The sequence below is a fragment of the Neofelis nebulosa genome, chromosome 8 (genome assembly GCF_028018385.1).
Source record: "Neofelis nebulosa isolate mNeoNeb1 chromosome 8, mNeoNeb1.pri, whole genome shotgun sequence".
Taxonomy (NCBI): domain Eukaryota; kingdom Metazoa; phylum Chordata; class Mammalia; order Carnivora; family Felidae; genus Neofelis; species Neofelis nebulosa.
The window spans coordinates 93,828,712-93,840,797 of NC_080789.1; the positions used below are offsets into that span (position 1 = coordinate 93,828,712).

At 38.3% G+C, this 12,086-nt stretch overlaps 1 protein-coding gene across 1 annotated transcript in view; it reads left to right on the forward strand.

Moving 5' to 3' along the window:
• RERG (RAS like estrogen regulated growth inhibitor) overlaps nucleotides 1-11,741 on the forward strand; it is a 116,514-nt gene extending 104,773 nt beyond the window's left edge. The window contains exons 4-5 of the mRNA XM_058743576.1: nucleotides 9,579-9,652; nucleotides 11,222-11,741. Coding sequence (XP_058599559.1) covers nucleotides 9,579-9,652; nucleotides 11,222-11,629 — 482 coding nt within the window. The 3' untranslated portion in view covers nucleotides 11,630-11,741. The remainder of the gene's footprint in view (nucleotides 1-9,578; nucleotides 9,653-11,221) is intronic.
• Nucleotides 11,742-12,086: the final 345 nt, after the last annotated feature.

Genomic DNA, 12,086 nt, shown 5'->3' on the forward strand with positions numbered 1-12,086 from the left:
GTAGCCAACTGAGCCACCCAGGCGCCCCTACATACATATGTTCAAGTTAAAAGGCAGCCTTCTTGGGGCACCTGGGTGGTTCAGTTGGTAGGGCATCCAACTCTTGATCTCAGGGTTGTGGGTTTGAGCCCCACATTGGGCTTCCCTTTGTGCCTCCTTTCATTGATTTTATTCATTCATTCAACAAATAAGTATTAAATGCCTCCTATGTCATATATATTATATATGACATTATATATATATATATATATATATATATATATATATATATATAAAATGCCATATATATTATTCTAGGTGGTGAAGATAAACCAATAGGCAGAAAGAGAAAGCCTGTGGCTTTTTCTAAGCCTGTGGCTTTTTCTGAGCTAACAGTCTAGTAAAGACAGAAGAGTCCATAAACAAATAAACAATGAATAGTGATAAGTACTATGAAGGAAGACTGGACTGAGAAGGAATACAGAGTGATCTTATAGTTTACTTATTTTTTAACTTTTTAATCTATCTGGAACTTATTTTAGTGAGAAGTACACACTGAAGATCCAACAATCTTTCCAAATAGTTGACAAACTTTCCTACTATTGTTTACTAAATGGTCCCCACCTTTCCCCACTACTTTCAAAGCTGTTTTTGTTTTTTTTTTTTTAATACACTGGATTATTTACACTAGGCTGCAGTTCTAGATTTGCTTCTCATGTCTATCTCCAGTACCGCACTCTTGATAACTGTATGCTTTTTAGCACATTGTGACACACAGGAGGGAAAATCTTCTCTCTTTAACTTTCTACAAAATTATCTTGGCCAGTATTTCTAGTTTATTCTTCCAGGCCAATTTTAAAAACTCTGTCATAACATGACATGATTTTGATTAGAATTGCATTAAAACTATAAATTACTTTGAGAAGATTCACATCCTTATGGGATTCAGGGTTTTGTTTTGTTTTGTTTTAAATCTAATAGTATGCCTCTACATTTATTAATCTTTACTTCTCTGTTTTTGCTATTAAATAGTTTTTAAACATCAATAATTTTTAAAATGTTTTGGATATAGCCACAATCTAATCTTAAGAGGATGTATTTGGATCAAGAACACACTTGGTTTTAAAATATCAAACAACTGTGTATTGTTTGTCCCACGTAAGTAAATGCTTACTCTTATATTTTTATCACTTATATAATTTCTACAAAGATTGTGGTTCGGAGACTCTTAATGGCTATGGGAGTTCAGTAGAAAAATACTAATCTTATTTACCAATCCCAGTGTATCTCAACAAAAGATGAAGCTTATGAAAAATGATCTCATAAATTTTTTTACCTCTCTGAATATGTTCTAGTAACTAATGTTACTATTTTACATTAGTCTTAGGTGAACCATTTTCCCTTTTCTTTTATTCATTCTGAAAAACAACTGCTGTTAATAGAAATCTGCCTGTATCAGTTATTTATAATGCAGACTTCCTTCAGTAAGAACAATGAAACTTTATTGAGTGACCTTGTACTGTACTGTTCAGAAAGGATTTCAGCTGCTAAGCAACAAAGCGTTGATCAGACTTCGGGAGTACCAGGCATATGACTCACTCCCAGGTGAGAGTTTTACGAACTCACCCTGGAAACTGATGTGTGTGTGTGTGTGTGCATGTGTGTGTATTTGTGTACTAGAAGTCCCCAGTGTTCTAGCTAACAGGAGCCCCCCATCTATTTGATTCAAGATGAATCAAGCACGTCCTGGACTTCACTACATTTTGTCATAGAGTTTCAAAACCACCACCAAAAAGGGAAAGCTACCATTAAAAAGCAAAGTGGCATATCTGTAAAAACCAGTCTTGAATTCTGAATTCAGAGCCTTCCTCAAAACCATGGGGGTATAACACTGTATGTTAATTATATTTCAATAAGAGAAAGAAAGGGAAAACATGTTTAATAGTGCAATTTTTTCCACCTGTAACAGAATTATTGCCCCATGAGAAGCTGAAGACTATGAACACCATTCCACATATTAACCCAGTTGGAATAATATCTACTGCTCTGAAGTAAATCTATGAAGAATAGATTTGCTAGTACACTAGCAAATGAGTCCCAGACTTTTAGATATCAGTAGGCTTTGCTTTTTGTTTTTTTAATTGTTTTTAATATTTATTTATTTTTGAAGGAGAAAGAGACAGAGTGTGAGTGGAAGAGGGGCAGAGAGAGAGAGAAAGAGAGAGACACAGAATCCGAAGCAGACTCCAAGCTCTGAGCTGGCAGCACAGAACCCGACACGGACTTGAACCCATGAACCGCCAGATCATGACCTGCACCCAAGGCGGATGCTTAACCGATTGAGCCACCCAGGCACCCCACTTTTTGTTTTTTAAGGAGAAGGATTTTCATAGGAACTCCAATTAGGGATGCAAGCAAGGCTCAGAGGGTGAGAGAGAACTAAACCCGGATTCTATTTGCACTTGCATTTCATAGAAGCAGTGAATACCTTTAACATCCAATTTTTTTTGGAGGATATAACCTAAGAAATTTAGTTTTCCTTAATTTTTTTTTTTTTATTTCACTGTGGGATCAGTGAAATCTTTGTCAGAGACCAGAGCTGGCTTAGGAATAGCATTTAAAAACCAGCACTGCAGCCTGTGAGATTTGGGACTTGCATCATCTGACCAGGAAAAACCCTGATGGTGGTGAGTGTAATATTCTAGTTGTAGAACAACAGGGTCCATGTTCTGATTAGATCCCCAGCAAGAACTGAATCCCTACTTCTGAGAGTCGTATTACCCTCTGAGAGTGTTGATCATGCCAGAGAATACGGTAAAGGCTGAGATGGTGTGTATAGGTGTGTGTGTGTGTGTGTGTGTGTGTGTGTGTGTGTGTGTGTTGGGGTGTTTGGAGAGGAAGAGAGACTATTCGTCAGCACTTACCGATACTACTACTGTATTGGAGGCACCCTACTCCATTTGAATGGATTACAGGGCTCTCTGTGTCATTAGTAAAGGCTCAGACGGGAATGAGGGTAGGAATTGGCAGTCAGATCCATTGGCACTTTGATTTTGTGATTGGTTCTTCCTTCCTGCACTCCACTACCCTCTGTTTGGAAAGGCTTATCCAAGAGAGAGGCACACCCGGAACAAATTTACTCAACTGGATACTAAGGCAGAGGTGCTTAGCCGACTCATGGAACTATTTAATATCGGCTCAGCAAGGAACTTAAAGATCATCGTTTGACAAATAAGGAAACAAGGCCAGTGAAGTAAATTTATCCAAGATTATGTGGCTAGTTTGTGGTTAGACCAGTAATAGAATTCAAGTCAAATAATGGAACTCAAGTCAGTACAATTTCCATTGTAGTATAAATCAAAACATTACTAAATGCTGTTGTTACTGTGCTGGCTACACGTCCATCTTAATACGTTGAAATTTGCAAAAAGCTAAATTGGTAAAAGGATTAACCATACACGACGTCCCTCTGAGCATTAATTTCTCTTAGAATATACAAAATATATTTTGATTTATAAAAATGTTGCTGAATGCAGTTCTTATACAATGAAACTCAGATATAATTTTTAATATGCCTAATTTCATCTTGAAACTAATAATTGGTGTTATAGTATATGATATTTTGGTTCATTTAGATATATGCCTTAAATAATCTAACCCCCCTTCCCTTTAAAAGGGAAAAAAAGACTCCGGGTGCCTGGGTGGCTCAGTTGGTTGAGCTTCTGACTCTTGATTTAGGTTCAGGTCATGCTCCCAGAGTCATAGGATCAAGTCCCAAGTCAGACTCTACACGAGGTGTGGAACCTGTTTAAGATTCTCTCTGTCCCTTTCCCTCTGCCCCCCTGCTCTCTGCGTGCACACACGCACACACACTCTCTCTCTCAAAGAAAAAAGAAAAAGAAAGAAAAGAAAAAAAGACTCAAAATTACATTTTAAGTTAATATGAACAAAATGAAAAGTGTGTCCAACCTCCACACAGATACACGTTGTCTCTTACGTTTTAAAATGCATAGTGGAGTTTAATTCCAAAAAGTGCTCAGTACATTTTCTAGAATTATATCTTCATTGCAGTTAGCACACAGATGTACATTTCGCCTGTGTGGCCTATACTTCCGCTGTTTACGTGAAGATATGTGTTCTAATGAGAGAAGAGGCTTAAAGAGAGAAGGCTCAAAATGGCATAAAACCAGTATTCAGCTTAGATGAAATCACTGCCGCTCCCCGCTGCTGTGTCTGTGACAGACATTCCCTCATTTCCTGCATTTCATCACTTTCGTTTTAGCTAACAAACAGCCAAAGAATCGCACAGCTCCATACAATTTTCATTATATTTTATTTCCCCCCTACTGTGGCCTTCTGTGGTTGAAACACATATCCTATTTATCATGGAAGCAACAGAGAAAAATGTCCCTGTCTGTCAGGCAATTTATGGTGTAAGGAGATGGAAGAGGGCCCAGAACTCTGTTTTCCAGGCCCCAGGGTGGATGCCAGCCCTTTTAAAAAGGAAGGTAGCACAAAGGCCACCACTGAACAGTAGCAGGAGAGACAGAAAGGACATAGATCCTAACATGCATGCTGCTGTCTGGGCCTCTCTTCCTCAAGCTGGAGCACTGAAGATGCAAAAGGAAAATCATTGAGAGAAGATTCATACATGAGTAGTTGCTGTAAATGGTGTTTTTTTATAATTTTTTACTATTTATTTGAGAGAGAGAGAGAGAGAGAAAGAAAGCAGGGGAGGGGCAGGGAGAGAGGGAGATACAGAATTCAAAGCAAGCTCCAGACTGAGCTGTCACCACAGAGCCCACCGGAGGCTTGAACTCGCAAACCTCGAGATTGTGACCTGAGCCAAAGACTGCCGCTTAACCCACTGAGCCACCCACATGCTCCTGTAAATGGTATTTTAGAGCAGTAAATTATACAAAAGAATAACCTCCCATTTAACATAAAGAGTAGGGGGATGAAATGTTCTAGAATTGAGAACCATTGTCCATACCACGTATGGATTACCTATTCTAAGAGAATAATAATGCTGCAAAATATGCTTATTAAAATATATTAAGTATAACCTCACTTTTTTGAGAGAGAGAGGGAGACAGCACATGCACTTGAGCAGGGGAGGGGCAGAGAGAGAGAATCTTAAACAGGCTCCACACTCAACACTCAGGGCTCGATCTCACAACCATGAGATTATGACCTGAGCTGAAATCAAGACTCTGATGCTCAACAGACACCCAGGCACCCCAAACATAACCTCACTTTAAAATTTTACTATTCAGGGGCGCCTGGGTGGCTCAGTCTGTTAAGCATCTGACTTCGGCTCAGCTCATGATCTCACGGTTCATGAGTTTGAGCCCCGCAAAAGGCTCTGTGCTGACAGCTCAGAGCCTGGAACCTGCTTCGGATTCTGTGTCTCCCTCTGTCTCTGCCTTTCCCCTGCTCACACTCTGTCTGTCTTTCAAAAATAAATAAATATTTTTAAAAATTTGCATTTTACTGTTCAGAAAAGACTTCAGTTATGTGCCATGCCTATGGCAATGATCATGACACAGGCTGATGGCAGGTAGAAGGCTAGGTTTTGCCACTTAGTTAAGCCTCCTTTCTGCAGTTTGTATTTTTAGGTAGGACAATATATTTGTAGCAAAGTAGCAAAAAACTGTGGTCCCAAAAGAACTGTAAAATAGTTGATGAGATAGAGAAATGAAAGTCAGAAAAATGAGATAGGAACAAATAAATAAAAGGACTGGCTCACTGGGTACCCCGTTGAGAGAGAAACCTGCAGGTTTATTTGGTTGGTTGGTCGATTGGTTGGTGAATTGGATAGTTGAGGTGTAAAGAATTAAATTAATCATACTGCTCTATCCATGTGCTTGTGAAGCCTTTATATTATTTATATTATGTTTACATAATTATATCATATATATTAGGTATTATTATATCTCTGTTATTATCTTTATTATTTATATTATTTCACTTTCTTTTTCTGGCATTCCCATTTGACACCATTGCCCTCCTCTTTCCCATAGGTATATAATCTAATATGTTTGACACTTTACATAGTGGTAGAGGCCGAATTCCAAAGGCAGTCTTCCTGAGTTTCAAGGCCAATGCTACCACTTACTTACCACTTATCCCTGTGTGACCTTTGACAAGTTATTAAATGTTGTTGTGCCTCAGTATCCTTGTGTAAAATGGAGGTAACAGTAATACCTACCACAGAGATATTTGTGAAGATTAAATGCATTAATATGAGTAAAGCATTAGAACAATTCATGTTCAAATGGCAAGCAGTATGTACTAAGTATTACATATTTTTTGAAAAAGGTATTTTTTGTGTGTATCCATATACTTTAAATTTATATAAATTTCATTGTGCTATAGATCTTCCTATAATGGTAATCATGTGGTTCTTTATTCTAGTGCTTTTTTTTTTTTCCCTTTAGTGCTTCAATGTATTACATTGCATGGATAGAAACAATACCCAGATTTTGGGGCACCTGGGTGGCTCAGTCGGTTAAGCATCCGACTTTGGCTCAGGTCATGATCTCACAGTCTGTGAGCTCGAGCCCCGCATCAGGCTCTGTGCTGACATCTCAGAACCTGGATCCTACTTCAGATTCTGTGTCTCCCTCTCTCTCTGCCCCTCCTCTGCTCACGCTCTGTCTCTTTCTCTCTCTCAAAAATAAATAAACATTAAAAAAATTTTAAAAAAACCTCTCCAAATTATGGAAAGAGCCCAAATTTCCATCAACTGATGACTGGATAAAGAAGAGGTTGTATGTATATACAATGAAATATTACTCAGACATAAAAAAGAATGGAATCTTACCATTTGCCAGAACGTGGATGGAGCTAGAGAGTATCATGCTAAGCGAAAAAAGTCAATCAGGGAAAGACAGATACTATATGATCTCACTCATATGTGGAATTTTAGCAACAAAACAAATGATGATGGGGGCGGGAGGGGTAGAGAGGCAAACCAAGAAATAGACTCTTAACTATAGAGAACAAACTGATGGTTAGCGGGGTGGGGGGGGGGGGGGGGTTGGGTGGTGGGAGGGGTGAAATAGGTGACAGGGATTAAGGAGTCCATTTATGATGAGCACCAGGTGTATAACTAACTGGTTAAATAAAAACTGAAAAAAATTGCACTGATAGATTTTCAACACCCTGTATTTTTGAAATTAACTGATCAGTGATATACTTTTCTTATTACCCTGTTAGATTCCATTGGATAATATTTTATTTAGAATTCATGACTCTAGGGTGTCTGGGTGGCTCATCAAACTCTTGATCCCGGCTTGGGTCATGATCTCATGGTTTGTGGGATTGAGCCCTGCATCAGGCTCTGCGCTGACAGCATGGAGCCTGCTTGGGATTCTCTCTCTCTCTCTCTCTCTCTCTGTGCCCCTACCCTGCTCTTGCTCTCTGTCTTTATCTCTGTCTCTGTCTTTCTCTCAAAAAATAAACTTAAAAAAAAAACTTAAAAAAATTTATGAATCAGTGTTCAAGAGTGAAGTGAACCTATGATTTTATTTTATTTTTTCTCTTATTACTCTTGTAATACTTGTTAGAGCCAGCATATGCTCCATAAAAGGAAATGGATAGATATCCTTTTCTATTTTCTAGAACAACTTGTTTAATGTTTCTAGAAATCTCCTTTAAAACCAATTGGATGCAGTTGCTTTTCATGATTAGAAGAGATCTACAATTAACGTCTAAATTATTTACTGGTTATTGATCAACTTAAGTGCTGTAGTTCTCAGTGCACCCACCAGTGCATCTTTTAATCCAAGAATTTATCAGGGTTTGAAATGTGTTGGTATACAGTTCATAATATTATTGTATTTTCATTTCATCAGAATATGTAGTTATTTCTTCCTTTATGCCAAATTTTGTTTGATTACTCCTTCTCTTTCAATTTACTAGTCAGTATTGCCACATTTTTTTATCTCTACTCCCCCCCTCTTTTTTTAATCCTTTCAAGCCTCATGCTTTGGTTTGTTAACCTTGTGTAATTTTTTCTTCTGCACTTTTTTCTCTTTTATTTCTTTCCTCATATTTTCTTGGATTTATCTTGTGTTCCTCTTCTGATATGTTGAGTTGACTACTTAACTCACTTTTTTCCTATTCTTATTTATTGATGTCATCTTCGGGAGTAAGACAACTACATTAGCTCATTCAAATATGCCTCTTGTCTCTCCCCAGCCCTCACACCCTGATATATTGGTATCATCTAGAATAGTAGTTCTCAATTACTTTCAATGTGGTTTTATTCCTTTGTTTTACTCCATTGGGACCTTGAATTCAGTTTTACTGGTGAGAAGTCTAATATCAATCTGAGTCAAGTCCTTTTGTAAATGATGTGCCTTTTTTCTCTAGATCCTTTAAAATTTTTCTGTATCATTGATATCCCTAAATTTTTCTATAATTGTTTTATATATGGGGCTTTTCCTCTTGTGTGCCCTTTTTGTCCTTTTGAACTGAATTGTTCAATGTCTTTTATCTTAGAAATTCTCAGATATTACAGCCTCATATATGTTTACCCCCATCCCCCACCCCCCATATGTTTTATTCTCTTTGAGACTCATTTTAGAAGAGGTAATAACATGTCTAGATCTATTATCCATCACTCTTATATTTTAACTTTACATTTTTCTTCTTCTTATCATTTACTGATATCTTCTGGAAGAGTTCCCCAACCTGGCCTTCAGCTCGGTCAAACATTTGTTGACTTCATTATTTCAACTGTTCTAGTTTTCATACAGAGCAGCACCAGGTGGTATTTATTTTAATCTCTGGTTTAAATTTCATGTGGTGAAAGGCACACTCAGACCACCCAAAGTTCTCACTTCTCCTAACTTCTCCTCATCCCAGTAGAGCTTGGGGACCAACCACTCTGATATTAACCTACCAGCCTTCAGCTGGTACTGAGCTGTTATTTTTCTACCTTGAAGAGGTAATAAGAACAAGAGAACTCTGCTTTCTTGTGTCCCCATCCCTGTGGCCCAGCCTTCCTCTGCTCTCCTCACAACCCCCAAATGTGGGGTCCAATCTCCTTCTACTGCCACAAGGGTTTTTCATAGCTTTAAATGGTAATTTTTTACATGGATGGCTATCCACATCTTCTAATGTCTATCGCATTGTCAGGGTTGAGGTCTTGAAAGAAATGAACAGCTCCTGCTTTTATGTCATCTTGTCAGGAACAGTAATTAAAAGTGATTTCCAGAAACTGGATTTTAGGAGTATCAAGACAGAATGTGTTTTGTGGGAATCACCTTCTCAGTCTAGGATGTGGAAGCCTTATTTTAGGAGGAAGAGATCATCAGAAAGCTGAGCTGATAAGAGAATAGAGTGAGTGAAGAGACAAAGAGATTCTCCCATGCTATACCCTGAAAGTCTGTGGCTCCCTGATGAGACCCTATACTTCCAGGATCTTAAAGAGTGCAGAAGTGGCACATTCTTAGACATCCATCCTCTCCTTCCAGGATGCACATTTCCTTATGCCAAATAGACATACTTCTGTGACTAAAGGTCGAATTAAATCATGCACTTATTTACTTTTTTATCTTCTTCTTTTTTTTTTCTGCTCATTCCCTCAGAATCAACCTACCGACACCAAGCAAACATTGATGATGAAGTTGTCACCATGGAGATACTAGATACTGCTGGTCAGGTGAATAAAGGGTTCAGCTAAAATGTTTTCTGTATTAAATAAAAATGATACATGTATGTGCATTCTATAAACAAAATTAAGATATTTTCCTACAATTAACTAATGATGCCTAAAGACTTTTTTCTTTAATTATCTAGTTATTTGTATATTAACGTATTTGCAACAGCTTGTGTATGCATCCTTATATAAATTGCCCAGTACTTCAGGGGTTGGGGGAGGTTGAAAATAACATTCACATGACGTCATCCAGAATAGAATTACCAACATATATTTTCGGGGGATGGCAAGATATTAATAGATTCATGGTTCAGTGTTTGAAATGCTCTGATAGAGTGAAGCAGATATTTTTACTGGAGTAGTTCTCAGAGCCTTTAGTATGCCTTAGCGTATGATGAATCCTTAAGAGTTTCGGTAGCTATTCTGTTCCAAACTTATATAACCTCCGAATATTTTTTCAGAATACTTTATTTTGGGAATCTCTCCTGTAATATTCTTTCCAGACTTCACCATATCCTATTGAAAATTTGAGCCACATAATTGAATAATAATAATCCATTAAAAAGGAAGCTAATATAAATTTTCTCTGATGTCCGTATGTTCTGAGATTACAAATGGGTTCATAGGATAGGTTTCGTTCCCAAGAATAAGAATGACCACTAAGAATGAAAATTAGGAAGCTGACGTATTCCATGGTGCTTCATCAGTGACCTATGACCCAAAGAAGACTTGAATTAAACTGTTTAATCCAAGAAATGTTCTTGTAACTAGCTGTACACTTTTCTTTCTCACCATCACCTCCTTTTTATGTTTTCCCTTCCACCCAGCCCTGATTCTAGAAAGAGGTGACAGGGAATTACATGCCTGCAAAGGTTATTTGAGCCCATGAGGGCAATGCATTTTCAAATCATACGTGCTACTTTCCTAAGAAGGAGTGATCATCCCCTTAGAAAACCACTTGAAATGAATTTCTATCATTATTGGGACTTTATAATATTTCTGCAGTGTTAAGATAGAAAGAAAAAAAAAGCCCAAAGCCCCTAGCTTTGAGTTTGACTTTCTATCCATTTGTTCACTGTTTTTCTGTCCCGGGTGCCTAATTGTCTATAAGCCGAAGACAAAGAGATTAAAGCAAAAAACAAAATCAAAACCATTCACTAAGCTGTGCCTCTAAATCTGATCTCTATAGGGTGGGGTAATGTCTACTTGTCTGTTACCTATTTGCCAATTCTTTGTGATGAAAAGCCTTAGAGGCAGTGTGTTCAACTAAGATAATTTCTTTATAGTTCTTGTAATTATGGATTTAATGATATGGCAAGAAGAAAATTAGAAGCAGAAAGTTAAAGGTCTATGCAGTTAAGAATGTTTTTAGTTCCCCAACATATCTTGCTATGAGTAAGTAATGCTTCTATTCCAAAGTGATTGGAGTAGAAGGTAAGCTTGTACAGGCAGACTATCAAGAAATTTTAATTACATGGAGTAGTAATTAAGGAATCACCATTGACATTAGCCGCATCTATACATGGTGATTACTTCTAATTCTCCCAACTGCCATTGTTTTCTTGTCAACAGGAAGACACCATTCAGAGGGAAGGACACATGCGTTGGGGAGAAGGCTTTGTGCTGGTTTATGACATTACTGACCGAGGAAGTTTTGAGGAAGTGCTGCCACTTAAGAACATCCTGGATGAGGTCAAGAAGCCCAAGAATGTGACTCTCATCTTGGTTGGAAACAAAGCTGACTTGGACCACTCCAGACAGGTTAGTACAGAAGAAGGGGAGAAGCTGGCCACCGAACTGGCATGTGCTTTTTATGAGTGTTCTGCCTGCACTGGAGAAGGGAACATCACCGAGATATTCTATGAGCTGTGTCGAGAGGTGCGTCGCAGGAGGATGGTCCAGGGCAAGACGAGGCGACGCAGCTCCACCACACATGTCAAGCAAGCCATTAACAAGATGCTCACCAAAATCAGTAGTTAAGGCAGCACTGTTCTTGCAAAGCCCCTTCGGAGGTGAGTCAGGTTATTGGAAACACTTTCTTGCCCTCTTCCCCCCCCACCCCTTTTCCCAAAAAATAAAAGAAAATACTCCATTCCTTGTGCTGACTCTGGGAAATGCCTGGGCTTCCCATTGTTCCCGGGCTTCCTGGATGTTGAGAAGTCATAGGGTGTTTTATGCAATTTTAGTGCTGACAATGTCTCCCTTTCCTGCTTGAATAAGATACACTCTATTGCAGTTTGAACCTGTAATCACCAGAGATTCTGAAATGGCTGGGCTCATATTACACTATTTTTAGGCATCTTCACCTTGCTTCAATAGGTTGGAAGCTTTCAAAGGCATTTTTAAATTCCATTCTTTGTCAAAGACTGCAAATGATCATCTTAAACGTCTAAGGTAATGGAAGATCCCGTAAAAACCCAGGAAGAGTAGCTGAGGT